General features: G+C 39.5%; 1 protein-coding gene across 2 annotated transcripts; it reads left to right on the forward strand.

Annotated features, from left to right (window-relative positions):
• The first annotated feature begins 1,625 nt into the window (after positions 1-1,625).
• LOC139130071 (uncharacterized) lies at positions 1,626-25,041 on the forward strand. Of its 2 annotated transcripts, none has more exons than XM_070695789.1 (3): positions 1,626-1,718; positions 20,726-20,935; positions 22,356-23,270. In XM_070695789.1, the coding sequence occupies exons 2-3, from the start codon at positions 20,744-20,746 to the stop codon at positions 23,193-23,195; spliced, it is 1,032 nt and encodes a 343-aa protein (XP_070551890.1). In that variant the 5' UTR covers positions 1,626-1,718; positions 20,726-20,743; the 3' UTR covers positions 23,196-23,270. The 2 variants fall into 2 exon arrangements, with proteins under 2 accessions (XP_070551890.1, XP_070551891.1); XM_070695790.1 differs by lacking the exon at positions 1,626-1,718 and adding an exon at positions 7,282-7,472 and having other exon boundaries at positions 22,356-25,041.

Raw genomic sequence — 25,041 nt, forward strand, 5'->3', positions numbered from 1 at the left:
ACTAATTTATCCTCAAGAACTGCATCATTATATAACTATCGTTTTCCATTGGGGAAGCCATTTGTACTGTCATGTGATTCAACGCATGCGCGTAGGTAGAAAGTCGTGAGTAAAATTACTCAGTCGAGCGCACACGATGAGTAATTTTCCTCGCGAGGAAAAAAATATCAAACACGTTGGATATTTTACTCAACGCGCAAAAGAGTGATGCAACGCGAAAAAAATCGACCGCACACGGAGAGAAGTTTGCTGAGCAATTTTCCTCGCGAGGATTTTTGCTCAGCTAATTTCTCTCGTGTGCGGCCGGCTTAACTAACAGAATTTAGTGCCACCTGGCATGTATTAGCTCAAAATCTGCTTTTGCAATTGATTGACGGTGGAAGGTAATAGCTGGCGGATTTTCAACAAAAAAGTAATCACCATGTAAATGTGAAAAACAGATTGTGTCTCAACAGTTAATTTTAGCAGAAAATGTATGGCACACACTTTGATGCGCTTGACCTAGCTTGGCAGGTTAATATTGCCTACGGAGCTGCCTCGTACTGAGTTGGCCAAAGTACCATTAAAAGCTATGGTGTTCAGTTTACCATTTAATCAGTGTCCACGTTGTGTTACTATTTTGTTGTGGTTATTGTTTCTTTAATTTGCTTTCGTAGAAGGCTGACAGGTGCCCTGCTCTTAGAAATCTATAAAAATATATTTTGCATGATACACGTGTAAGACCTCGTATGTGTTGGTCACTTTTGACTTGTTCATATCTTGAATTGTAACCAGGGCAGCTAACAACTTACTCATGCTGTAACATACCATATTGTACAAGGAGTGTTGGATGGAAGTAACCATATAGTGAGTCTACAAGAGGCTGTGACGCACAGATCTTGTAAACAACATGCTTTTTTATTTACAAATGATTATGCAGGATGACATGAACATATACATACAAACAAATATGTCCTTTGTATAGATGGCAAATTTGGCAGCTTAATCAAGCAAAGTCAGGCTATAAATCATCAAATCTTACATTAAAACAGATGTAGATATCTAATGGCACAGGCTCCATGGTAGATATAGGTTTGAGTTTGGAAGTTTCCCCATTTGTCTATGATACTGCAGCTTGGCACATGCCATTGTCATGTAGGTGTGGCAGCATTCTTAGCAGTGGTAGCCTGGAGAAACCCTAATTGAAAACTATAGTTTTCGTTCAGTTCGATAAACCTATGAACCTACATTGATTTTGTAAGAGTGCACAATGCTGAGTGCCCATTTTAACATGTTACCTTAGTCTTCAATCGTGCAACCATAGACAGTGAAGGGATCAAATACTGTCCACTTGAATTCCATGCAGTACATTATTACACGAGGACATCTTTATTTTGGTGTGATACATTTGATCACTACTTTTAATGTAACAGGCTGCATGGTGCTGTATAGGTGTACGTATATTTGAACAGGTGACAAGGATCAACGCCGTCTCCCTCAACGCATTTACGTAAAAGGCGCCATAGCTGACAAGCGATTGATCTGTAACCGTCCGTGCATCCGAAATCTTCGCGCATGTCTGGTAACGAGCTGACCTTTCACCCCTGATGGTCTTCAACATAACTCAGGTGGCATCCTTGTTTTTTTGAATATTTCGAGGAAAACTTTATCGGAGAAGGAAGCCTTATTCCAACAAGCCGCGTTTGGAATGACGTGACGCCATTTTCTGAACACAAAAGGTGTGTTATGATTTCATCTATCCAGATAGCGTCTAAAAATTTGACAAGAATTGACCTTTTTCTTTCCAATTAACCTATTTTGATACAAAACATGACTTGATTGTTGTACAAAGGGCACTGTTAAACAAGAAATATTCGTCAGCCGAAATTTTGTACACATTCCATAATTGTTGTCGTCTGTGGAAACCAATTTCTGAACTCGTGCGCCTGGAAATTTAAAAGACTCAAACTTCTGTCTCAAACTTTTCGTAAGGGAACTTCAATGCATTACCTTTTAAAATCAAGAATAAAATATCAGGGGGTCACCATGCAAAAGTTGGTACTTCATAAATCAATTACTATATAGTTACCCAAAATTTACTGACCCATGAAATTCACAATGGCTGCCATTTGTGTAAACTCGGACCATGAGGAGAAATACAATTTTCAATTTTCATAAATTAGCTGGTGAATAATTTAGTTATTTAAAGAATTTCAATATAGGCCCGCGCAAGTGGTAGACCGTACACGTATTGAGAATGGTGGAGACTCCAAATATATGTCCTCGGGGCTCATTCTAGTACTTTAAATGGCTTGGTCTTTCATTTTCTAAACAAGCTCTTTGTGTGTGAGGCCAAGCTTTATTGCTTTCGCATAATTTTAGCCCAAGGCAATAATTCATTAAGCCTTCAGGGGATTTAATTCTTGCAGACATAATGTACACAATATATGTGACAGTGCTACTTCGGATCGTAGCAACGCTGTTTCTTCTCAATGGTGATGTTTTTACCTAACATATCAATTTGAAGTACACACACGCTTCGACATCAAAATGTTGTAACATTTGCAACAAAATTGATTGGTTTGCCTTTTGAAATTTGCTGCACGTTTAAAGGTATTCCGTACCCATACCAGTATCAACAAGATCATTTCCAACAAGTTACCCAAGATATTGCAATATCTCGCTGTTCCGATGGTGGGATTTTTTGTCTGTGTCGATTTTATTTTTTCCACTTCTAACACTTACAAGCATCAGCCACTTCCTGCTAGTCGAAGACTGATTAAAAGCGCCCACTAATTTGTTGTAGCTCGGCGTTGAAAATTCACTAACATTTTTAATCGGAATCAAAGCATACGATCAAGTAATACGCATTCAACCATGTTCCCTGGAACATTCTCGGTCCATCCGCGTCATTCGCAAAATTCGTCCTTGCGATTTCTACCCGATGGCGCAGCGCTAGATTCAACACACGAAGACAAACATAGGTCGCGGAATCAACACATGACACATTTTTGCAGCACATCTTTGAAAAAAATCGCTGACAGCGACAGACTGTCCATTTGTATCAAAATGTGCTCACGTTTTGAACAGAATCATTGTCGTCCCCCGCCCCTCTCACGACAGAGTCCCTCCACGAGGGAGTAGAGAAAGAAGTACAGGCTCCATAGTATGAGGTTGGGTGTCCGGTGTTTGCTCGACATTGTACGGCGTTGGGTCCCAGGTATGGCGACGCCGCGGCTGTCGCCTCAGTGTGGCCATGATATGATGGCAGAAGGGAGAGCTCTTCCTTTCTGCCTCCATAGCGTGGCCAAAAGCTGTCTGCCATTTGACTGGGCCGCTTGAAACGTGCCCAAAAGCAAACACAATCTGTGTGTTCGTTCTGACGATGTGTCCTTCCTAGCAAGCAACAGCTCGTTCGACAACTGGCAAGTGTGAGTATAGCCGGCGTGCACTCCCTTCGTTTGTTACCTGCAAGGGCTAGATGAGTCTGGCTCATGCTTCTAGGCATAGCCAGGTCTCGTCACGGACAATGATTTTAAAAGTTGCATGGACAGGCCGTCCGGTCCGCAGGACTTTGGTAGCTCCGTCTCGGGGGCGTACACCTTCTGTTCTGATGGACGGTTCCCGAAAGGACGGGCTTTGCTACTGGATATGCCGTGTATATACAGACTTGCTCGGACTGAGGTCTATGCAAGAAATTTATGGCATAATTCTTCTCCGCTTGTTGCGTATCTTAGCAAAAAACTATTTGTGAGGTCATGGTATTTTTAAATACCGTTGTCTTTTGTTTCAGACTTGTTAAAACGTTTTGTTTTGAAGGAGACATCTCTCACTGTTCAAAGGCGGACGATTCTACTCAGTTTGACGCTATCAAAGGCTTGTTTGGACACAATGGTCCGAGCGTTGCGGTGCTAGCGGGAATCGCTCGTACCTAAACTGTCTGGGAGATAAAAATAGGTACGGGTGTCCGCTAAGGTAAATTGAGCGGAACAACCAGCGTCTGCTTACCGGAATAAACTAAAACTTGTCAATTATTGTCCGCCATCACCGATAAAGGGTCCATAACGGTCCTGCTGTGTAATCCACATGTACAACTGTGGGCTGCGTATCTCACCCGGTGCTTGACCCAGCGGTCAAAACGTTGCCGTCAGTTAGATCTGCAAGTGCCATCTGTAAAACACTCAGATCTGCCTGTTACTTGAACTTTTTGGTCAAAATAGCTCAGTAAATACCTCCTATAGATTAGACGAGTAAAAACCTTAAAATTCAGAAATGTTGTATTTAAACGTAGTAGTTACAGCGCTTCCAAGGTGGCATTTGATTTCTAAAGCCCACAGCCATATCATGCACCTGTTCTTGCAAATGAGTTAAAAAAATGAGTCACGATTATATTATTAAGTTGTGACTTTTTCACCTGACCCATTTCCTTTTATGCTGATTTCTTGTTCCCTTTTTGCATGGCGCTACTTTTAATGACTTGTAATTTCCTATTTTGCTATGCTCTGCATTTTTGGCGCCATTTTAAGTTTTGTAAATTGATACGTTTTTTTATTTTGTTCACCGATACACTGACTACATCTTGTTTTCATTATTAACTATGATGGGTTCTATCAAGGGCTTGAAAACCCAGTTTCGGATAAATTGATTTAGAGAAATACAAAGAAACAGAGAAATGACATGAACGTTTCCATTATAGGCCAGGTCCTCAATCCCCCTATTGCCTACGAACACCTAATTACTAACTGCGCCCTGCAGTTTACCTGTCGTAGTCTGTTTGAAGGATACCAAACTAGGGGCGTCGTTCGTTGGAGGAAATTTACTGCGTGTTTTAGTAACGCTGTTTGGCTCATTCCTGAAAGCGTCGGTCAGAAGTGGAATACAAACTGATGTGAAATGCTCATAATTTATGGTTCAACAATTGTGTAAATTTATATCCTTCTGCACCGAAACCACAAGGCCGGGCCATCTTCCTTCAAGCGCTACAGAACTTGTAGACAGTCGAAAGCACGGAGACTACCAGCTGCGACTGAAATATCCTGTAAATACATAGAGTATCTGCTATGTCGTTCTTGTTCAAGTGTCATTTAATTTACCTTCCGGATTTTATTTCTTTCCCCTCTGCAGCAAGCTGTAATGTCGGCCAAGCTGATTATTAAACATTTCGAGTAAACTTTGACCAGTTTTCACGGCCCTAAAAGCGGTCCAGCCGTCTAAATGACAGGCTCTAGTAATTTCTGTTGGTATTACGCGGACAGATGTGTCCGCTGCTTTTATAATCTGCTGTGAACGGATTACGACGCCATCTCGTCACGTACCGTGCATTCGTCATGATTGGGTCGGCATGGTCGACTTGCGTAAAATGGCGACCATTTAGGGAGTTCTGTATGAATTGCAAACAGAAGTACAATATGCTGCCATTTGTATGCACGGCACATATTGTTGTTCAATACCAAGTGCATACCGGACCCGTGAATGCATGGTCATAGTGTAGTCGTTCGGTAAACATGCTTGACATTTCGCCCACTCTTTCGCTGGCAATGGGAAGATATGCACCGAGCCACAGAAAAGACGCCAGGGCAAAGGGACAAAGTCTTTATTTGATGTCATCGTCGCCTCAACTTAAAATCGAAAGAGGAGCAATCTTCTTGTAGGAGTGTTCAGATTGTTTGAATTACCATGTCTCCAGTCGTTAGTACAAACCTAGTACAAACCTAGGTCAAGTCTTACAGTTTTGGCAGTGGATTTTCGTTCGCGTTTCATCGCTATTGACCATTCCTTATCATCACAAAATACAGAGTCCAACAGTTGATCTTTATTATTTTCTGTGTCAGAAATCATCAGGTGATGGCGTCCATAGATTGGTAACTCACCCTAACCCGTTCTTGCTGACGGATTTGGCAAATCTTGCTGAGTCATTACGCGGTCTTTCTGACGGATTAGGCAATATGGCTCCATCAGTCGCGTCAGATGTTAGAAGATGCACAATGGTAAAACTTAGCTTTCACTTATAACAGGACAAATACATGACACCAAAAAGGGGAAAAAATAAGAAATCTTTACAAAACCAGTGCAAGGTACCAAAGGTTGGTAGTTTGAATCCTTATTAGGAATATAACAATTCAAAATTGTTAGATTGAATAAAATCATTTTAAATAAAATACGCAACAGCACAAAGTAGGACCAAGGCAAAAATTTCAGTAATATTGACAAAATGGATATACAGTATATGTGAGCTCTGCTGTGTATAGGCTGATTTCATGCCGGCTTTACATCTCGACCAAGGTGAAAGTCACAGAAAATTTCTCTCAATTTCAATAAATTTTAACACGTCCCAGTCGTCTAAATGGGAATTTTTTTTTTATTTTATTGGGGTGGAGTCAAGTAAGGATGTGGTTTTTCTATCACACAGTTGTCTTATAGTCTCATTTGCACCTACTCCTTGACTATATGTGGAATTATATATATATATTATTGCCTGAATACATATGTGCTCGAGAGCAGGTGACAATTTGCCCGACGCCAGGAGCACTACCACAGTTAACGCTATATGACATTTAGTTACGTGCAGGGCAGTGTCAAACAATTACCATTATCGACCAGCGTCAAACAGATTTTAACGAAAGTCAAAATAGCATTGCGCGCATCTAACGTAAAGCGTCTACTTTGACGTCGAAAACTCCGAAGGGATTCACTGGCCTGGATAACCATGGAAACCGGTCAGTACATCTTTCACCTGCCCTCTAACTCCCCGGATGTTCCTACTCAAATCAATGCACTGAATTGCACGCACATCAAGGCATGTAATTAAAATCCTACCGAACAAGTGGAGTTTTGACACCTACCTCAAAAAGGGTTGGGGAGGGAATGCAGATGTACGGCAGATAGCTAGGCGTCATGCAACATCATTTCCAGGTGTAGACATTTCACTTGCCGCGTGGTGTTGTGGTACTACAGACCGAATGTATGCAACGCGAAGTCTCTTCTCTTATAGTCTTATTTGCGCCTACTCCATCGTTCCTAGATCGAACACCTTTCGGCAATATTTTGCAACAGCTCAGCCAAGTCCCACGCATCATTGCTGGTAGCCTGTCGCAGACGACTCACCGTAAGACTAAGGGTGAATTCTATCGTTCCTTGATCGAACACCTTTCGGCAATATTTTGCAACAGCTCGGTCAAGTCCCATGTATCATTGCTGGTAGCCTGTCGCAGGGGACTCACCGTAAGACTAAGGGTGAAGACTCTGCCAAGGAAGCGAGCGTTGACTTCAAGCGCAATGAACTGTCACGTGATATTAAGTAGTGACGTCATGCCTTCGCGACATTTGAAGCAGAAAGGTGCTTTCTGTCTGTCAACAAAAATTGCCTTGGATATCGGACTCAGTTTTCAGCCAGCCTTGTTCTGTGTGCGATAGGAAAATTGTGAATTAGTACTGTATGATCTTAAGTCCTGTGAGAGCGAAAACAGCGCCAAGAAGGTGTTACCAAGAACGAGGTAAGCAATGACAACCTTTGACAATATGTTAAAATCGCTGTGCCGAACACACCGTGAACGCGCATAGGATCTCTCCATGATCTGAGTCTGCTGAACCGTTACCGTCAATGCGTTTTCCGTTGTTTTTGTAAAAAAAAAGACGTTTTCTTGTCCTATGCCCCACATTAAGTTAAAGTGCCTACTGTACAGTGTACACTTGTCGACGCAGCGTGCGTTTGCGTATAAATCCCTGGTGTTTAGTGCGTGACGATTGGATGCTGAATTCTAGACCTGACAACAACCCGCTTTAGTGGACAAAACAACTGCGTATGACACACAATCTGGCTCGTTTTTGAAGGCTAATGTTTAAAAAACAATACTTTTTCTCGGGAAGAAATATTATTGTAGTTGTTTCCTGTAACACACAAACACGAAAACATATATTATGAAAGGTCACCATAATAGTGTTGTGCCTTCATGATTTCTATATCATGCAGTGCTCAAAGTCTGTGGGCGTATTGGAATTAAATTTAAGTCACTGTAATATATTCTTGCTGGCTGTTGTGTAGAGATAGCGGGGTGAACGCATTAACGTTGGCCCGCAGTAACTGCCTCAGAGAGAAGCCAAGTGACTGGGGCCAGTCTAATTCCACGGCGGATTCTCCGCTTAAGCGAGTGAATTCATGACTCGCAAAGCGTCGAAAATCCCTGAGCTTTTTTGATAGGCCATTTGTCGAAACGAGAGACGCAACGAGGCTAGTTTCATTTCTTGCTTGTTCCTCAAAATGTCACCCGTGCTCGGTATACAGTCTATCACTTTTGTGGTAGGTGAACTTTGTACATACATTTGTGGCCTGACACCATGTCACCATGCGCCTCAGAGATATATGTTTGGACTCTCGATTGCTCTCAAGACTTTTCTGCTCTATTGATTGTTTTTGCTCATTTGAAAACTCTTAGAGTAAGAACAAATTCACCGTCATAGTGGTGGCCATTTTGAATTCCAACTGTCAGGAAATCGTAGGAAGTTTCTTTCTGTAGTACCAAACTTTGTTGTTTTATTCTTGGTTTGAGAAGTGAATTGAGTTTGAAAGTATTGTTGAGGTAAATTTGAGGAAAAATCGAAGTCTTTCACTTTCGAGACGCGTACACCTAAAATCACTTTTGTATAAAGTGATGGTAAACATGTGCAATATGCATATTTTTGCAGACGCTACACTTTAAAACTGTGGTTTGTATATCATGTCATTCGAATGTTCCACAAACGGTAATAAATAGCACCGAAAGACAAGGAAACTGCTGTTCGAGACAATTTTCAAATCAGTGCTCGTCGCCTTCAGGACCTTGTTCAGAAACCCGCTGGAAAAAGTTGCCTGCACGTTGGCAGTCATTAGCTCGACTAACCTGTGGGCAAGGTTCAAAGTTGTCGTGTTCCCGTATAACCCTATACATGACAGGACTTTGATAAAACACTGATGTTAATTCGGCAGAGTCAAGGGTCACTCCGTTCTTACACGCTTTCTTCAGAGGCTACTTGCAGCTCTATTTAGGGCTTCCAATATTGGGGAAAAGGTTTCACTAACACAGTTCTATATAATGTAAATGGTAACTGACATAGTTGATTTTCTTTAGGTAGAACCGTGACGCGCAGATATTCTGACTCTCAAACTTTATAATTTTATTGAAGTTTATTGGTGTCAGGTCGGCAGTAAACTGTTATCTTTAGAGGGCAATATTCTACACACCAAGTTTGTAGTTGTTATTTTTTTAATTCTTCATTCAAAGATCAATATAAATTGATGATTGAACCAAGATCAATAACATAATGTGTGTAATCTTAGTTGTCCAGTGTATCTAACTGGAATTCATGTGCCACTTAAGGGACAACGGAACTTTGAGTTGTGTGCACTTGCATTACGTTGTAAATTAACAACTTTCATGAAAGCTGTATGACCTGTTACCCGTATTTCTTGTCGGTAGGAACCAATTATTTCACCGAAAGTCTGTACCAGCAAACACACATACTGGATTACCACATGGTGTCCATTTCCTTCCTAAATAATAAATTGGAATTTTTTCTCAAAGCACAATGTCAATTTTATGTCAGCTTCCATTGAAATGGAAGAGGACGTTAAGTAATCGAGGAGTCATAACAATAGCCCTTTTCAGTCTTATGGGTGATAATGTTGAGGCACACATAACGAAAAATATCCTCCTTCTTGAAATTCAAATTGAAGGCAGGCCATTCAAAATGGAGAGTGGAAATGGCGCGCAACGTTTATGCACAGAGTTATTTTCGTTTAGTTCGTGCAGTTTGTAGGTTTTAGGACGGCATTAATTGTATTTTTAGAGAGAATAGCTGAACAAGCTAATTTTGTGGGTTTTTTTTAATTCGCCTTTCAATGATTTATATGCATTGATGATGAATCAAGAACATTGTGTGAACTTAGTTGTCCAGTGTATCTACCATGGTTTCATGTGCAACGTAAAGGAAAATGGAACTTTTCAGTCGTGTGCATACATGCATTATGATGTAAATTAACAACTGTCATAAAAGCTCTACGACCTTTAACCCTGATTATTGTTGGCAGGAACCTATCCATTTCAACTAAAAGTCTGTACAAGCAAACACATAAAACTGGATTACCACGTCTTGTCCATTTCTTTCCAAACAATAAATTGGAGGGGTTTTTTTTCTCAAAGCGAAATGCCAACTATTGTGTTAGCTTCCTTTGAACTTTAAGGGACGTAAAGTAGTCGTGGAGTCACAGCAATAGCCCTTTTCAGACTTGTGAGTGATAATTTTGATGACAGTATATGCTTACAGGATTGAGTTGAAGGTATAAAAACTTGACCTCTACTGTCGTTCTTCAATCAGTGACCGGGGTAACCATGTTCCGATAATTAATCCCTTCCTCGTTTCACATGTCGTGTTTATCAGATAAACCACAGTAACAAAGTAACCCAAAGTGAAACAAAACTACTCCCTAGCGGCAAGGCGACCTGCTTGGGAGAATATAACTTGCGAGCGAAAGACAATAAACACGACATGTGAAACGAGGAAGGGAGATCAGATTATGATTGTGTTGTATTTATAGCAGTGCCGCACAAAGAATGATACACATATGTCTTTCAGAGAATCTGTTTCATTTGCCAAATCCTCTGGAGAGAATGCCTTTACGTGTACGTTTAATAATCACCAATCACCCATCTTTTATCTTTAAGAATCATTTGTTAACCTATGCAAGAAAAAACGACGTTGTATTGCGTCCCGACTCCCTGGGAGCCAACCTGCTACTGCAGGCCGTCTACTTTACACAGCGATTCTGTACACCGTGACAATGCATGTCGACTAACTTGATTTAGCTGTTGTACTTCATCATCTTATTTGACCCTCTGTCAAAGGTAGGGGTTGAAAGCACGCGATTTGTGTGAAACGGCTGTAAAATTGAGGTCACGTCTCTCCTGTTTAGCTTTGAATAGGTCCTGTTAATAAAGGGGTGGAAGCGGCTACACTTCTGAATTATGGGCAGGTCAAACCGGGTCACGGGCAACAAACAAGTAATTGACAGTTTAGAATACAGTTTGGCCACTCTTAACCTGCCGACTGAAAGATTATAATGAATGAAGTAAATTCCTAGTTCCGGAGAATATATGCATGTCATCGGGGGTTTTTTGTAGAAATACAAATACTTGCATATATCTTCGTATAACGTCCGTGCATTTGAAAAAACCTTAGTGCACATATTGCTGACCATTTATCAAATTGACCCCCGAGTTTAATTTTACATTTATTGCGAAACTTTTGAAAGACACCTTGAGGAAATTTTGATCGAAAGTTGAAGTCTTTCACTTTCGAGGCACATATACCGAAAAGCGTTCTCTCTCTGGTCCATTTCAATTATGGAGAGTAGAAATGATGTGTAATGTTTATGCACAGAGTTATTTCATCTACTTCATAGTGTATGAAGTTTATAAGTTTCAGGACGGCAGTAAACTATATTTTTAGAGGGCAATATTTTACACACCAATTTTGTAGTTGTTATTTTTTTCAAATTCTTCGTTCAAAGATCAATATAAATTGGTGATTTAATCAAGATCAATAACACAATGTGTGTATTCTTAGTTGTCCAGTGTATCTAACTTGATTTCTAGTGCCAATTAAAGGACAATGGAACTTTTCAGTCGTGTGCACATGCGTTATATTGTAAATAAACAACTTTCATGAGAGCTATACGCCCTGTAACCCTGATTTATTGTTGACAGGAACCAATTATTTCACTGAAAAGTCTGCACCAGCAAACACACATACTGGAATACCACGTGGTGTCCATCTCTTTCCAAACAATAAATTGGAGGGTTTTTTTTTCTCAAAGTGAAATGCCAACTATTATATGTTAGCTTCCTTTGAACTTTATTGGGACGTAAAGTAATCGTGGAGTCACAACAATAGCCCTTTTCAGACTGGGAGCCTGCGTCCTACACTGCAAGCCGTCTACGTTACACGGCAATTCTGTTCCCCGTGACCATGCATGTCGACTTCCTTGTCTTAGCTAGTTTACTTCATCATCGGCTTTGACCCTGTGTCAAGGGCAGGGGGTTGAAAACACGTGGTTTGTTTGAAACGACTGTTGAATTGAGGTCACATCTCACCGGTTCAGCTTTGAATACGTCGTGTTCATAAAAGTGGTGGAGTCGGGTACTCTTCTGAATTATGGGCAGGTCAAACCGGGTCAAGGCCACAAACAAGTAATTGCCAGTTTAGAATACAGGTTGGCCACTCTTAACCTGCCGACTGAAAGATTATAATGAATGAAGTAAATTACTAGTTCCGGAGAATATATGCATGTCATCGGGTTTTTTTGTGTAGAAATACAAATACTTGCATATATCTTCGTATAACGTCCGTGCATTTGAAAAAACCTTAGTGCACATATTGTTGACCATTTATCAAAGTGACACCCGATTTTAATTTTAGATTTAGTACGAAACTTTTGAAAGATACCTTGAGGAAATTTTGATCGAAAGTTGAAGTCTGTCACTTTCGAGGCACATATACCGAAAAGTGTCCTCTCTCTGGTCCATTTCAATTATGGAGAGTAGAAATGATGTGTAATGTTTATGCACAGAGTTATTTCATCTACTTCATAGTGTATGAAGTTTATAGGTTTCAGGACGGCAGTACAATATTTACACACCGATTTTGTTGTTGTTATTTTTTTTTAATTCTTCATTCAAAGATCAATATAAATTGGTGATTTAATCAAGATCAATAACATAATGTGTGTAATTGCAGTTGTCCAGTGTATCTAACTTGATTTCATGCGCCACTTAAAGGACAATGGAACTTTTCAGTCATGTGCACATGCGTTACGTTGTAAATTAACAACTTTCATGAAAGCTATACGACCTTTAACACTGATTTATTGTTGGCAAGAACCAATTATTTCACCGAAAAGTGAGTACTAGCAAACACACATACGGGATTACCACGTGGTGTCCATTTCTTTCCAAACAATAAATTGGAGTTTTTCTCAAAGCGAAATGCCAACTATTATGTTAGCTTCCTTTGAACTTTAAGGGACGTAAAGTAATCGAGGAGTCACAAAAATAACCCTTTTCAGTCTCGTGAGTGACAATCTTGATGGCAGTATATGCTTACAGGATTGAGTTGAAGACATTAAAACTTGATCCTTACTTGCGTTTCTCAATCAGTGGCCACGGTAAGGATATTTGATAAAGCACAGTAACACAGTAAGCCAAAGTGAAACAAAAATACCTCCTAGCGGTAAAGGGACCTGCTTGGGAGAATACAACTTGTGACCGAAGGACAAAAACAGGACATGTGAAACGAGGAGGGAGATATCAGATTATGATTGCCTTGTATTTATAGCAGTGCAGCACCAAGAATTATACACATAATTATGTCTTTCAGAGAATCTGTTTCATTTGCCAAAGGCGCAGAAGAGAATTTCTTTACAAGTACGTGTAAGAATCACCAATCACCCATCCTTTATCTTTAAGAATCATTTGTTTAACTTATGCAAGAAAAAAACCGACGTTCTATTAGCGTCCCGACTCCCTGTGAACCTGCTTGATAATGCAAGCCGTCTACTTTACACAGCGATTTTGTACACCGTGACCATGCATGTCGACTTCCTTGGTTTAGGTATTGTACTTCACCATCGCCTTTGACCCTCTGTCAAGGGCAAGGGGTTTAAAATACGTGGTTTGTTTGAAACGACTGTTGAATTGAGGTCACATCTCACGGGTTTACCTTTGCATACGTCGTGTTGATAAAGGGGGGAGGAGTCAGCTACACTTCTGAATTGAGGGCAAGTCAAACCGGGTCACGGGCAACAAACAAGTAATTGCCAGTTTAGAATACAGTTTGGCCACTCTTAACCTGCCGACTGAAAGATTATAATGAATGAAGTAAATTACTAGTTCCGAGAATATATGCATGTCATCGGGGGGTTTTTGTGTAGAAAAACAAATACTTGCATATATCTTCGTATAACGTCCGTGCACTTGAAAAACCTTAGTGTACATATTGCTGACCATTTATCAAAGTGACACCGATTTTAATTTTTGATTTAGTGCGAAACTTTTGAAAGATACCTTGAGGAAATTTTGATCGAAAGTTGAAGTCTTTCACTTTCGAGGCACATATACCGAACAGCGTTCTCTCTCTGGTCCATTTCCAATGGAGAGGAGAAATGATGGTAATGTTTATGCTTAGAGTTATTCATCTACTTCATAGTGTATGACGTTGATAGGTTTCAGGACAGCAGTAAACTATATTTTTAGAGGGCAATATTCTACACACCAATTTTGTAGTTATTATTATATTTTAAATTCTTCTTTCAAAGATCAATATAAATTGATGATTGAATCAAAATCAATAACACAATGTGTGTAATCTTAGTTGTCCAGTGTATCTAACTTGATTTCTAGTGCCATTTAAAGGACGATGGAACTTTTCAGTCGTGTGCACATGCGATTATGTTGTAAATAAAGAACTTTCATGTAACCTATACGACCTGTAACCCTGATGTATTGTTGACAGGAACCAATTATTTCACTGAAAAGTCTGCACTAGCAAACACACATATTGGAATACCACGTGTGTCCATTTCTTTCCAAACAATAAATTGGAGGTTTTTTCTCAAAGCGAAATGCCAACTATTATATGTTAGCTTCCTTTGAACTTTATTGGGACGTAAAGTAATCGTGGAGTCACAACAATAGCCCTTTTCAGACTGGGAGCCTGCGTCCTACACTGCAAGCCGTCTACGTTACACGGCAATTCTGTTCACCGTGACCGTGCATGTCGACTTCCTTGTCTTAGCTAGTGTACTTCATCATCGGCTTTGACCCTGTGCAGGGGGTTGAAAACACGTGGTTTGTTTAAAACGACTGTTGAATTGAGGTCACATCTCACCGGTTCAGCTTTGAATACGTCGTGTTAATAAAAGTGTTGGAGTCGGGTAGTCTTCTGAATTATGGGCAGGTCAAACCGGGTCAAGGCCACAAACAAGTAATTGCCAGTTTCGAAGACAGGTTGGCCACTCTTAACCTGCCAACTGAAAGATTATAATGAATGAAGTAAATTCCTAGTTCCGGAGAATATATGCATGTCATCGGGGTTTTTTTTTGTAGAAATACAAATACTTGCATATATCTTCGTATAACGTCCATGCACTTGAAAAAACCTTAGTGTACATATTGCTGAACATTTATCAAAGTGACCCCCGATTTTAATTTTAGATTTTGTACGAAACTTTTGAAAGATACCTTGAGGAAATTTTGATCCAAAGTTGAAGTCTTCACTTTCGAGGCACATATACCGAAAAGCGTTCTCTCTCTGGTCCATTTCAATTATGGAGAGTAGAAATGATGTGTAATGTTTATGCACAGAGTTATTTCATCTACTTCATAGTGTATGAAGTTTATAAGTTTCTGGACGGCAGTAAACTATATTTTTAGAGGGAAATATTTTACACACAAATTTGTAGTTGTTATTTTTTTTCAAATTCTTCATTTATAGATCAATATAAATTGGTGATTTAATCAAGATCAATAACATAATGTGTGTAATTGTAGTTGTCCAGTGTATCTAACTTGATTTCATGCGCCACTTAAAGGACAATGGAACTTTTAAGTTGTGCGCACATGCGTTACGTTGCAAATTAACAACTTTCATGAGAGCTATACGACCTTTAAACACTGATTTATTGTTGGCAAGAAGCAATTATTTCACCGAAAAGTGAGTATTAGCAAACACACATACGGGATTACCACGTGGTGTCAATTTCTTTCCAATAATAAATTGGAGTTTTTTTCTCAAAGCGAAATGCCAACTATTATGTTAGCTTCCTTTGAACTTTAATGGACGTAAAGTAATCGAGGAGTCACAAAAATAACCCTTTTCTGTCTCGTGAGTGACAATCTTGATGGCAGTATATGCTTCCAGGATTGAGTTGGAAACATAAAAACTTGACCCTTACTTTCGTTTTTCAATCAGTGGCCACGGTAAGGATATTTTGATAAAGCACAGTAACACAGTAACCCAAAGTGAAACAAAAATACCTCCTAGCCGTAAAGGGACCTGCTGGGGAGAATACAACTTGTGACCGAAGGACAAAAACACGACATGTGAAACGAGGAGGGTAGATTAGATTTTTATTGTGCTGTATTTATGGCAGTGAAGCACAAAGAATTATACACATTATTATGTCTTTCAGAGAATCTGTTTCATTTGCCCAAGTCGCAGAAGAGAATTTCTTTACAAGTACGTTTAAGAATCACCAATCACCCATCCTGTATCTTCTAAGAATTTTAAGAATTATCTGTTTAACTACGAAAGAAAAAAAAAACATATAGTATTAGCGTCCCGACTATCGAACCTTCGTCCTACACTGCAAGCGGTCTAATTTACACATTGATTCTTTTCACCGTGACCTGCATATCGACTTCCTTGTTTTAGCTATTATACATCATCATCGCCTTTGTCCTCTGTCAAGGGCAGGGGGTTGAAAGCACGTGATTTGTTTGAAACGGCTGTTAAATTGAGGTCACATGTCTCTGGTTTAGCTTTGCATACGTCGTGTTAATAAAAGGGGTGGATGAAGTTGGCTACACTTCTGAATTGCGGGCAGGTCATAGGTCATACCGGGTCACGGTACACAAACAAGTAAGCTTAATTCCAGTGTAGAACACAGGTTGGCCACTCCTAACCTGCCGACTGAAAGATTATAATGAATGAAGGATAGAAGTAAATTACTAGTCCCGGAGAATATATGCATGTCAACATTTCTGTGTACAAATACAAATACTAGCGTATATCTTCGTATAACGTCCGTGCACTTGAAAAAACCTACGTGCACATATTACTGACCATTCGTTTGTGATAGGGTACCCCATATTACGTATACCTCAACTGTTAAACCGATGCGCGCAACGAATATTGCAAACGACTCGTTCTTATTTATTTTGTTCTTGTTTTAGAGGTAAACAACTGTTACGACTGGGTTTTTTTTGTTTTTTTTTGCTTAATTCTTGATTATGATCACCAAAATTATGGTGAGAAAAATGTAAAATTGAAGACAAGTCAAGCCTACCTCAATATTCTAAGATTATGTGACTTCCGGTGAAAAAATTCACAAAAGATGATACATGCATAGAATATGCTCCACATACAAAGTTAAGAAAATGTTTAAACACAATTGGACTGTTGGCTACAATAAACGGGACCTTTCACAGGCAGACAGTGAATGGTTGGGAGGGGACTGCAGGTCGACAACCTCACCATAACGCTGATCAGCCACAAGGCCGAATTCCAGCGTTGCAGGCGTGGCAACTTGCACTGGTGCAAAAAGAAGATGAGAAAAGCAAAAAACAAAAGCTGAGTTCAAGGTAGGAAGGTAGGAAGGGTGGGAAAGGTCGAAGGTCGCGGTCCATAGTGGATGAATCAACGAGGTAGCCTCGTCAAATGACCGTCTCACTTATAACCTTGAACTAAGCTCTTATCAATTCTCTTCTGATCTACCACTTTTTAGCTCACACGTAGGCTAATGTCATAGCGATGTCTGTCTGTCTGTCCGTGTGTGTGTGTGTGTGTATGTGTCTGTGTCTGTCTGTCTATTACACGATAACTCAAAAATGCCTTAACAGATTAAAGTCAGATTTGGTAAAGAGGTACCATACTCGCAAGAACAGATTAGATTTTGATTAGTGTGGCTTGCATATTAATAAGTTATGACATATCTTTTTTTCATACAATGGTTCCCTATGGAGACAGTAATGACAATTGTACTGAAAAGCATTGGGCAGTGTCAACTTAATTGATAGCTCATTTGCATATTTATGAAGTTTTATTAGGCAATAACTCCGAAATAAATGCACCAATGAGGAAATCTGCTGCCGATACCGATCTGACAGATATCTGACTGTGTTGTACAGCATTTAGTAATGTGAAGTTAATTAAGGGTTCATTTACATATTTAATGAATTTTGTAGTTAGGTATATAACTCTGAAATTACGGCACAAATTCGGTTGAAACCTGCTACAGATACTGATCTGATAAAAATCTAATTGTGCTATGACACATTGAGCAGTGTCAAGTTAATTATGGGTTCATTTGCATATTTAACGAACTTTATAATTAGTGATATTACTCCAAAATTGCAGCAAAATAGCTCATTTGCATATTTTATGAAGTTTTGTAATTAGTCATGTAACTCCGAAATAACTGCACCAAATTTGATGATATCTGATGCAGGTACTGATCCGACTAATATCTAACTGTGGTGTAAGGATTTAGTAGTGTGAAGTTAATTAAGAGTTAATTTACATATTAAATGACTTTGTAATTAGGTATATAACTCTAAAACTACTCTACCAAGTTTGGTGAAATCTACTACAGATATTGATCGATAAATATCTAATTGTGCTCTGAAACATTGAGCCGTGTCAAGTTAATTTAGGGTTCATTTGCATATTCAATGAACTTTGTAAATATTAGTGATATTACTCCGAAATTACAGCATTAAATTTGATGAAACGTGCTACATACGTTGATCTAATAGATATCTAACTGTCCCATGAAGCATTGAGCAGTAAAAAACCTCATTTGCATATTAAATAAAATTTTGTAATTAGTTATTTAACTCTGAGAGTACTGTGCGAAAGTTGATGAAACCTGCTACATATAGTGATATAAAAGATATCTGATTGTTCTGTGAAGCGTACTGCTGTTGATTGAACCTGTTGTAAAACACGTGAGCACATTCAGGTCACATCTGATATAGCTCTTGGTGTAAGAAAAGTTTCTACCGTCTCAGTTTTTCTAATTTTTTCCCCATAGAGTTAACACAAGGATGGCGGCCATTTTGAATTTCAAATATCGCGAAATCTTAGATAATTTGTCTCACTAGAACCAAATTTTTGAAGGTGACCCCCGATTTTTATTCTTGCTTTGGTAAGAGAATGGTTGAAAGTTTCATTGAGGATAATTTGAGAAAAGATTTTAAGTCTTTCATTTTCGATGCTTATACTACCTTAAGGTAGTGTACCCATCAAGGAACGTTTGCTTAGAAGTTTCCTCAACGGTATTTTCAACTATACACTTTACCAAATAGAGAATGAAAACCAGGGTAACCGTACAAAGTTTTCTACAAGACAAACAAACTACATAACATTTATTGATATTTGAAATTCACAATGGCCACCATTTCTGTGTTAACTCAATGAGGAAAGGTATATTTTTTCGATTTTGGTAAAACAAGGAAGTGAAAACTTGCCAACCAATAATCTATACCATAGTCATAAGTTCCATAGTGACAAGCTCGATATGACAAATACAAACAGCACAGTACAGATAAAAAACCAACAACAAACAAGTAGCGGTATACACCAAAGTCACATCCTTATAAGAAAAACGTATGACCTCCTCTGGTAAAGACAATGAGCTCCACAAGAAGTAGACCAGACAAGTATTCGAACAATTTCAGAGACCGAATATGTGCGTCCCCGAGGCTCACTTAACCTTTTCATTGTAAAAATGGGTCGTGTAGTCTTTGAATTCGCAAGGTAAGAAGACAAATATTTGAACAATTTCAGAGACCGAATATCTGTACATGAAGCTCATCCAACCTTATCATTGTAAAAATGGGCCGTGTAGACTTCGCATTAGCCTTGTGCCCAAAATACCGTCTATTTCCCACATTAACTTGTTGTTAAGTCACTCGAGTTGCACCTCATACAGTAGGGCAAAATTAAAAAGTATGCAAATTGAGGTGATAGAACTGGTTATGCCCAGAATGACCCCTAGTCGCTTTGCTTTTTTCGGCAGCAGTTACTTGCTGATGGATCATCGCGTTCACCCTAAACGCAACAGTCTGCTGAAGTTCATTTCTTAATTTTTTTTCCTGTTTTGATATCTATATGCCCACAGACTTGGACTAAGTCTAAATCATACCTTGTCCCCTTATTTAACACGACATTACTGCTTCGTATGTTTTACAGAAGCAGCGGAAATGTGACATTCAAAATAATAAATATTCTGAATAGAAAAATAAATTGGGAAGTGTTTTCTTAGATGAGTTACACAACTAAAGCGACACTATTTGTTACCTTGCTATTTGCCCTGCAGTCTGTGCAGGTACGACGAGAAGTAGAAGTGACATTTTTGAAAAGCTTTTGTCTACCATGTCCCATAATGCCTATGGTCAATGGATTCTCCGTGTCATATCGTTCATGTTTTGTTTTTGATGTCGAGGGCACAGCTCAGTTTATAGAACCAAGCAAAAGCTGCCACTTCAAAATGACTTACATAATAACGCCGGTATAGTTGTCACTTTTGAAATAATAATTGACAAGTGGATCACTCTCAACAATAAATTTCCAATAAACTCAAGACCACGGAATGTCTTTGAGGCTTTGTTTGACTGTGATCCAGAAACAAAATGGCCGCCAGGCGGCCATTTTGTTTCAATTTTTCACCTCTTGAGCAGTATCTATATCTAGTCCGGTCCTATTAGTGTCAAAGTTGGTGCAGGGTTATGCATGATTTTATCGTCAAATGTAAAGGTGCTCAGGTAAACTGGATTATTAGTAGTAGTTTATCAAATTAAGTTTAGACTTCAGAAAACGCTCAGTGAACTTTATTCTGCTTTGACTGTTCTTAGGGAGAACTTGCAAACTGGCAAGTATCTGAAACAATAAGATTTACTACATGCTGATCTTTTTTTACATCAATTCTTCTCTATAGATCGAGATTGATGAATGAATGTCAGTGGGAATACCAAAAATGATGAAATCTTCAGAACCATCAAAGAACTCTAACGCATTGCCTGGGGTGAACAGAAAGAAGATCGGAATCATTATAGTTTGTTTATCATGCCTCTGCCTTATTCCCCTTTATTCCACGATGTATTTGAAAGCCAATAATACAGTTGTTGGACCTTTACATAAAGCCAGAGTAAGTATTCCAACGTCATATTTATTTCATAGATATTTCCACCTTAGGGAGCAATGCTTTAGGGACAGATACTCGGACTCTTTAATAATAACGATACTTTGTTTCTCTGCTGATCGATTGGACTCATACTGATAATTGCAGACTAACTTGCGATAGATAGATAAATAGATAGATAGATAGATAGATAGATAGATAGATAGATAGATAGATAGATAGATAGATAGATAGATAGATAGATAGATAGATCGATCGATCGATCGATCGATCGATCGATCGATAGATAGATAGATAGATAGATAGAGAGATAGATAGATAGATAGATAGATCGATCGATTGACCGACCGATCGATCGATAGATCGATAGATCGATCGATCGATCGATAGATAGATCGATCGATCGATCGATAGATAGATAGATAGATAGATAGATAGATAGATAGATAGATAGATAGATAGAGATTGATAGATAGATATACAAAGGAGCCTATGGGATAAGTTCGCACATGTTTGGCTTCAGTGGGGGGTAGGGGTGCAAAAAATAAACGAAACGTTTTCTCTTCAGTCCCCTTCAATTAACCCTTGAGCGCCAAAGTCAATTTTGTCGCCTTTAAAAAAAAACACCCCAGTCATTTTTTTCATATTTTTGCCAAACTTTTGATATAAAACTGTAGCCAATGAAATGTGATGTCCATTTGGTTCAAAGTTATCAAAATATCACAGAAAATTCATAAAAATTGGTAAAATGCTGCATTAAAATTTTGGTGGGAAAAACACAGCACTCGAAGGGTTAATTGTACTCATGCCCTTTGCATTTTGATTGTATATATGCATGCATTTATCTATGCACTTGTATATATTGTAAACAAACAGAATGAAGGCGATAAACATTGATATATTGGAAGGAATAATCTTAGTGATAAAATCTTTCATTGTGATTTTGGGGTACTCCATGGCTCTTTCGCAAGCCATTATCCATTTCTTTTTGTTTCGTCCTCTGACGATTGAGCGAATTCATTTAACAGTTCAGGTAGAATGCGCCTCGGGGACATATATTCGGACTCTTAAACTTTTACAATTCTGTTCTGCTATACCACTTGTTTGGTTCATTTTAAAGCTCTTGGTGTAAGAAAACATTTAACCGGCTTAGTTTTTCGAAATTTGAATTTTTTGTCCATAGAGTTAACACAGGGATGGCGGCCATTTTGAATTTTAAATATCGGTAAATCTTGGGATGTTTCTTTCTCTAGTACAAAAATTTGCACGGCGATCCCCGATTTTTATTCTTGATTTTGAAAGAGAATAGTTGAAAGATTCCTACGGAAAGTTTTGAGCAAAAGCTTAAATCTTTCACTTTCGAGGCGCATACTAGCTTAAGAGTTACATTCACCTTATCTGTTATTTCTTAATCCATATTTTTCAGAACGGAACAGTCGGCCCATCAATAACCTCTCAATTTCTTGTAAACAATGTCATGGAACTAGGGAACACTTTCTTAACAAATATGGTGTCTCCACCTTCCAGTCTATGCAGTGAAAACGAGTTCCCGGAGCAATTCGTCCTCGAGACTGCTAACAGAACGCAAGAAGGAGACAGCGTCGTCTTAGAAGCTTGTGCACAAAATATATTGACAGTCACGGCTGTTGGCAAGGATGGACAAAATGTAACATGTGAACCATGGGTTGACATATACGGGAGGATAGTTGGGCCAGATCTGGCCACGTACCCCAAAGCTAAGCAGTACAATCTATATTTCAACAAAGTGGAAGTTTCCTATATTCAGGGAGGGAATTTTGAAGTGAGAATCCCGCCACTTGAATCCGGGAAATACCTACTTGAAATTCTCCTCGTCCACAAGGGAGCGTCAAGGGAACTTGTGTACAACACGCTGAAGAGGGTTCCCTGTCTCGATGAACCGCTAGTGAATACCCCGACATCTATCCTCATGGTTGACACTGGGAAATGTGCAACGTTGCCTAAGAACGCGACCGCTCTTTGCTTAGAAGGGGATGTCCCTGGTCGATGGGTCACTCTGCCAAGAACCGGGTGCGATGGTATACACTGCGAGGGAAACATCAATGTTCTCGCCAGCTCCAATAGAGTGTGGGCGCCATACAGCTGCCACTACAAACTGTACAACTCCCAGGAAACGAAGCAGTGTGTTTCGGGAAAGAACATTTTGTTCATCGGGGACTCAATCACCGAGGAATTAACCAATGAATTAATGCAGATTTATTACTTCAGGCCAAACAAACCACCTTAATGAAAAGCGGATTGGTCAAAGAAAAAGCATGGGTTGGAAGACCGACGCACTGGACGAAACCCGCGACCGACGGTGGTCGGATCGGGTTCAGCTTTGTGATGGCGACGCCTCTTGGATGTGGAATCAGCTGTGTGGTTGGCAAATCAGACAGCAAACTGCAGCAACTTTTGGCGCCGCACGGCAAGATAGACTTGTTAGTCTTGCTGACGGGCTTACACGACGCGTGCCCGAGGAGGAAGCCCGAGTTCTTCGACGTGTTCGGGGTGTACCAGAGTAAACTAGGTCCGTTTGAAGCCAAGCTGCGCAAGCTCATGGCCAACGACGGCAAGATAATTTGGATTAATTCGCCGGAAGGGAGCGACAGGTCCCGCTGCGACTACCTGTCTAAGCCACGTTTGACACTAATGAACGGTCTCACCAAGAACTTTCTCAGCACCAAGGAAGATATCTCCCTCCTGAATTATTTCGAAATCTCGGGGAGCTGTTACTGCGGTAACATCCACAAAGGAATCCGATTCTACAAGAGTAGTTCCGCCGTGAAAAGTTACAATGGATTTGTTTCCCGTATGGTCGCGCATATCATTCTGAACATGTACTGCAACAGACGACCTTGACAAAAAAGGTCGCGCGAGGAAGAAATTAGTTAAAATCAAGTTTTGTTTTTTATATGTGCATTCACCGTTTGGCTGATTATTACACGTAAAAATTATATTTTTGTGACAGATTTTTATGAAAACAGGGTCATAAGCTGCTACTATATATGCTCACCGTGGTACCGATACACGTGCATTTTCGTCTACTAATGTATAAAAAACATGAATTTGCATAATGCACTACTTCCGTAAAGCGAGAACATGATTTTAAAATATAATGTTGGTAAAAGAGTACTGTCCCAAGTTTGTAAACGAAATCGAACTGAGCAAACCAGTTCTCTCGGGGGGGGGGGGTGGGGTGGGGCATTGCCAAAGGCAGGATATAGGCATAATGTACAGCGATTTTGACATCCTCTTATCACCTCCTGCAGACTTGTGATAAGGCAAATGTTTCAAAAATGTGAACCTTTGAACCTAGTTTTTTTTTACTCTAACCCAGATTTTATAAACACTTGACCTATCTTTGCATTCAATACATTCAGAGTTTTGACAAGCGTTTGACCAAATGCGACCACGCCCTCTTTTAACGGAAAAATAGTAAATGTTGTACTTTGTACTAGCTTGAAATGTCCTCAATCTGATTAAAATCAGATGTAGAGTACGGCGACGTCTCTGTACTTGCGCGGTTTTCTCTTGCTGTCGCCTCTCACTACAGCAAGAGAAAACCTCACAAGTACAGAGACGTCGTCGTGCGCTACATCTGATTTTAACAAGATTGGAAATGTCCCCTGCCAACAGCCTCTTAAATTCTACTCTTGGCGCCACATTGTTCGGCCTTTGTTGCTCAGCAACGGTCAAAAGGTCACAGACTATCTTCAGACGGAATATTACAAGAATATTATTCAAAAAAAACTGATCTAACATGGTTGGTAAATACCCGGATGCTACATCGAAAGAGAAACTAGTTCGCCGGGTTACTAATAAAATATTAATGCTCGTAGCCAGTAGCGTGCACTCAGACCAATGGAGCATGACTCTATTATAGCTATATATATTGCAACTGGTCTCGTTTTTTAATTAAGATAAATTTTAACTCCCCATTTGAGGGGATGTTAATGTTTACACACTTTCACACGGCACTTTATCCAAGGACATACCGTATATGCAGTTTGCACGTGATGATTGTTAAACAGGATGTTATTGGTCTTGCTGACTTTTCGCAATAAATATTTCACATCCATATTTTCAGAGAC

This window comes from Ptychodera flava, chromosome 3 (genome assembly GCF_041260155.1).
Source record: "Ptychodera flava strain L36383 chromosome 3, AS_Pfla_20210202, whole genome shotgun sequence".
Taxonomy (NCBI): Eukaryota; Metazoa; Hemichordata; class Enteropneusta; family Ptychoderidae; genus Ptychodera; species Ptychodera flava.

Bases quoted from the DNA above. Each gene is read 5' to 3' on its own strand.
- LOC139130071 (XM_070695789.1), top strand. From the start codon at position 20,744: ATGTCAGTGGGAATACCAAAAATGATGAAATCTTCAGAACCATCAAAG. The intron at 20,936-22,355 runs GTAAGTATTCCA...CATATTTTTCAG, and splicing joins GACCTTTACATAAAGCCAGA to AACGGAACAGTCGGCCCATC.